This window comes from Bison bison, unplaced genomic scaffold (assembly GCF_000754665.1).
Source record: "Bison bison bison isolate TAMUID 2011002044 unplaced genomic scaffold, Bison_UMD1.0 scf7180017864291, whole genome shotgun sequence".
Classification (NCBI taxonomy): Eukaryota; Metazoa; Chordata; class Mammalia; order Artiodactyla; family Bovidae; genus Bison; species Bison bison.
The window spans coordinates 9,543,791-9,548,170 of NW_011494863.1; the positions used below are offsets into that span (position 1 = coordinate 9,543,791).

The 4,380-nt window shown below is 37.3% G+C and overlaps 1 protein-coding gene across 1 annotated transcript; it reads left to right on the forward strand.

Moving 5' to 3' along the window:
- The first annotated feature begins 296 nt into the window (after nt 1–296).
- Nucleotides 297–3,402, forward strand: LOC104996283 (sperm-associated acrosin inhibitor-like). The gene is made up of 4 exons (XM_010850486.1): nt 297–431; nt 1,403–1,437; nt 1,731–1,846; nt 2,858–3,402. Exons 1-4 carry the CDS (start codon nt 365–367, stop codon nt 2,901–2,903), a joined length of 264 nt encoding a protein of 87 aa, XP_010848788.1. The 5' UTR covers nt 297–364; the 3' UTR covers nt 2,904–3,402.
- The last annotated feature ends 978 nt before the right edge of the window (nt 3,403–4,380 follow it).

Consider the following 4,380-nt stretch of genomic DNA (forward strand, 5'->3'; position numbering starts at 1 on the left):
CTGCTGGGAGGGCGGCTGCGAGTGCGCATGTCTCTCTACGTGTAGCCAGGTTCCTCATGAGCGGACGTCCAGAGGTGGGAAGGAAGGTAAGCGGCCCCTTTTCCATGCAAACAAGACTTTGTCCCATGCTTTTCTCAGGTATCTATGCAGGCTACAGTTTATGTCTTGAATCTGAGGGTTGGAAGAAGAAAAAAAGGAAATGGTTCACCTAAATTAGTAATCTAGGGGACTGGAATGGTTCCTTTACCGAAGATTATATGTGTGGACTATAGATTCTGTTTATCTATTTACAGGAAAAATCAGGATTTTTCTCTGTTTATGAGTTATCAACCATTATAAAGTTTTCAGCTACTGACTTGATAAAATGTCTTTCTTCTCGTCATGGATCAAAGCTATTTTCATCATTTTCTTTGCATTTCTTCTTTGCTCTGGTGAGTAAATTTTCCAGCCCTGAGTTAAACAGACCCTAGAAAATTCAGTAAACAACTGCTGTAAACCAATTTTATTGGGTTTGTAAAACTTAAACTGGTAAAGTGAAACTGAACATGTGACAAATGTCTTATTTTAAACTGCAGCAATGGCTGCTTTTCTTCATTTCCCATATTAGACAAGTGAATACAGAGTAGTGGGTTTGAATGAACAGTAGGTTTTATATTTTTGTTCATCTGTAACTCAAGAACTTTAAATTCTTCCTTTCAGGGGTCAATTCCATTGTTGTTATATGCAAAGTGTGAGGAGAAATGATTTCTTCTAGATCTGGTATTTCTTGACAATCGGATTTGCTGTTTGCCAGCTGATTCCTCTTTTTCAAGGCCTTGTGTAAGAAGGGAACTCATTGTTGACCTTGTCACTGTGTTACCTTCCTTAAAGCTTATGGTGGCTAAATAAATTTCAGAATTTATACAGTAAGGTTACCTTAGAACAAATAACTGATGAATGAAGTACTGATTAATTTCTTCATAATTAAGTGACTTAGAAAGCATTGTTTTATTTGATGAGGATCTCAACTACAAAGATGAAAAGACAATGGTATCTCTAAAGCAAGGTGAAGGGAAGAGTTAAAAAATAATACAGGAAATTCCCTGGCAGTTCCAGTGGTTAGGACTCCCATGATACCACTGCATGGGGGGATGAGTTCAGTCACTGGTTGGAGAACTAAGATTCTGTATTCCTCAAGGCATGGCAAAAAAAAGAAAAAGGACATTACTTTTCACACTGTGCGATTACTCTGGGAATTAAAAAGTGGTTTTTGATTTTGTTCTGTTTTCTGAACTTGGTGTTTTGCTGTCAGATTTGCATTGTTAGTATAGGCAATTTTCGTTTCTGCTACTAAGATGTGTCACTTACTACCAGAGACTATGCCTGTTTTCATCCTGTATCATTTTTATCTCTTTTTTCCCAGAAGCTTTCCTCCGATATAAAGTAAAAATGGATAAGGTAAGATAACACTTAAGTCTTTAGGAAGTTAAAAATGATAAATTAATAATATTTTTAATGTTGTAAATTTTAACAACAAAATTGTGTGGTCTTTTTGTAAAGTATAATAAACATAAAAAATATTGACAATATTTTACATTTTAAGTGGGTAGTGGTTCTACTGAGGTTTGTTCTTAAACTTATATACAGAATATATTTATCCCATTTATATGTGTGGCATTTCATATTAGATTTGAACATTTCTTACTCTGTGTTATTTGATAAGTTTCATGTTTTTGTTTAATATTTTGCAGACTAACTGTATGTCATTCATGCTTTCACCACATACTTGTACTGGAGAACATGAGCCAGTCTGTGCAACCAATGGTCATACTTACCGTAATATATGTATTCTCTGCAGTGAAAAGATGTAAGAATATGACAGTAAATATTTCCTCTTCAAAAGTAATCAGGAAGTCATTTCAACAGAATAGGAAAATTCATAGTGCCAATAACCTAAACACAGCATATGTACAAAATAACTGTCGTAACCATACATAAAAGATGGCCTTTACACACCTGTACTTTTCCTTAAAGTTCTAATTTCTAAAAAGGAGTACTGCTTTAGAGCTCTCTACATAACCATGCAGAATTTTCTGAAAATCAATTATTATCTACTGCTGCTGCTGCTAAGTCGCTTCAGTCGTGTCCGACTCTGTGTGACCCCATAGACGGCAGCCCACCAGGCTGCCCCATCCCTGGGATTCTCCAGGCAAGAACACTGGAGTGGGTTGCCACCTCCTTCTCCAATGCATGAAAGTGAAAAGTGAAAGTGAAGTCGCTCAATCGTGTCCGACTCTTCGTGACCCCATGGACTGCAGCCTACCAGGCTCCTCCGTCTACTAACAGCAGACTAACGTATGGTAATTCAGAAGCCCTGAGGCTGCGCAGTAAATATTGGTATTGCCATGACCAGATCTTCAGCGTCAGCAACTATTAACTGGCACAGGACACTATGGCTGTAGTCTGAAATTAATCACCATGCACCATTTCTTCTAGAACGGGATTCTTCTGATGGTCCCCTAAACCCCCAAGACAACCTTTCAAACCTTTCTCAGACTGCAGGGTAGTCTATGACACTTCTACCAAACTTTGTCGTCTCCTTCTCAAGGACCACAAACACATTCCCTAATCCCCCACTTTCTTGGGTACAGCAGATTCAAAGTATGAGCCAGAATCAGCATGCAGGAGTTTCTACAACAGCAGAAACTCAGGGCCAGGAACCAGATGCAGCCCAGTTCCTTACAGAACAGGAGCACAGCCACTCCATCCTGTCCCAAGTTCAGACTCCTTTTCATTAGGAAACACTTGATACACTTATCATGAAGTTTAAAATACTCTCTTGCTAATTTGCTTTTCTTTCTCTTTCTTTTCTCTATAGGCTTCTTCGTAAAAATTTTGAAGTTGCTCATTTTGGTGTTTGTTGAATTTTGATGAAGATATACACCCTTATAATTCTAATGTGATCTAATTTTGCAGTCAATTCTACAACTAGAATTTGATTTCTCTCAACTGGGTCCTTAAATTCACAGATGATCAGATATATCCTCTTTTGGAACATGAGATGGAAAATAGAATTTCAAAGTTATTGCCAGTTCAAAGATTTTTTTATTTTAGGACTTTGATTCTCCATGTTTGGTTATTTAGTGACAGTTTGAAAAATATCTTAAATATATGTTTGATATCATAAAACTTAATACAACTTAAAATATTAAATATTTCATTCAAAAAAGTTAATGATTTAGTCTTTTTAAAAATCTTTCTTCTTTATAATAAAGGGAATATTGCTCATTAGGATATAGAAATACATTCACTTAGTTGTACAATCTTTTTTTTTTACAGATGCTTCTAAAATAATTCTTCAGTAAACATGGTATATTGATACATGTGTTCTTTAATTTTTATTCAATAAATTACATAAAAGCCTACTGAGAGCTTACAGTGAACCATGTCAGTTTGGATTCATGATCTCTGAAGAAGACGATTTAGCTTTGGAACCAGGGACCAAGCTTGTTCACTCAAGAGCTTTTGGGTAGCAGAGTTTTATTAAAGTATTGAAAGGGACAGAGAAACATTCTGACATAGACATCAGAAGACGGTCAGAGAGTGCCCCCTACTCACAAGTCTTATCAAGGTCTTATATGCTTTTACCAGACCCACTCCCACAACAGACATCTTAAATTAACAAGATTCAGTTCAGTCGCTCAGTCATGTCCGACTCTTTGGGACCCCATGAACTGCAGCACTCCAGGTCTCCCTGTCCATCACCAACTCCCGGAGTTCACTCAAACTCATGTCCATCGAGTCGGTGATGCCATCCAGCCATCTTATCCTCTGTCGTCCCCTTCTCCTCTTGCCCCGAATCCCTCCCAACATCAGAGTCTTTTCCAATGAGTCAACTCTTCGCATGAGGTGGCCAAAGTACTGGAGTTTCAGCTTTAGCATCATTATTACATAAAATTATATAATATACACACATATGTGTGTGTGTATGTATAATTTCTGATATTATCTGAAAATGACCAAAGAAGCCAGAATCCTAGATAACGGAGGAATATATTGAAATCACTCCGGCATTCTATGTGACTTTCATCCTTGAGATACTAGCCTGTATGTAACAGGCAAGGGGTCTAGAGACTGAGAAGATGAGTGGGAATTTGACAACTGCAGAGAAAGGGGAATTAAACAATAACAAAAAATAATTCAAAGTTACAAAGGGATGATGAAAGATATGAATTACTTTTATCCCATTGTAAGTTAAGACTACCTGCCACAGTTTCTCTTTCAAAACCAGCAAGAGCTGAAATTCTGAAATACCCTACAGTGATACACATGATATGACCACCAATGGCCATTCTAACTTCTACTACTATTCTCAGTTCACTCCAGTTCAGTCGCTCAGTC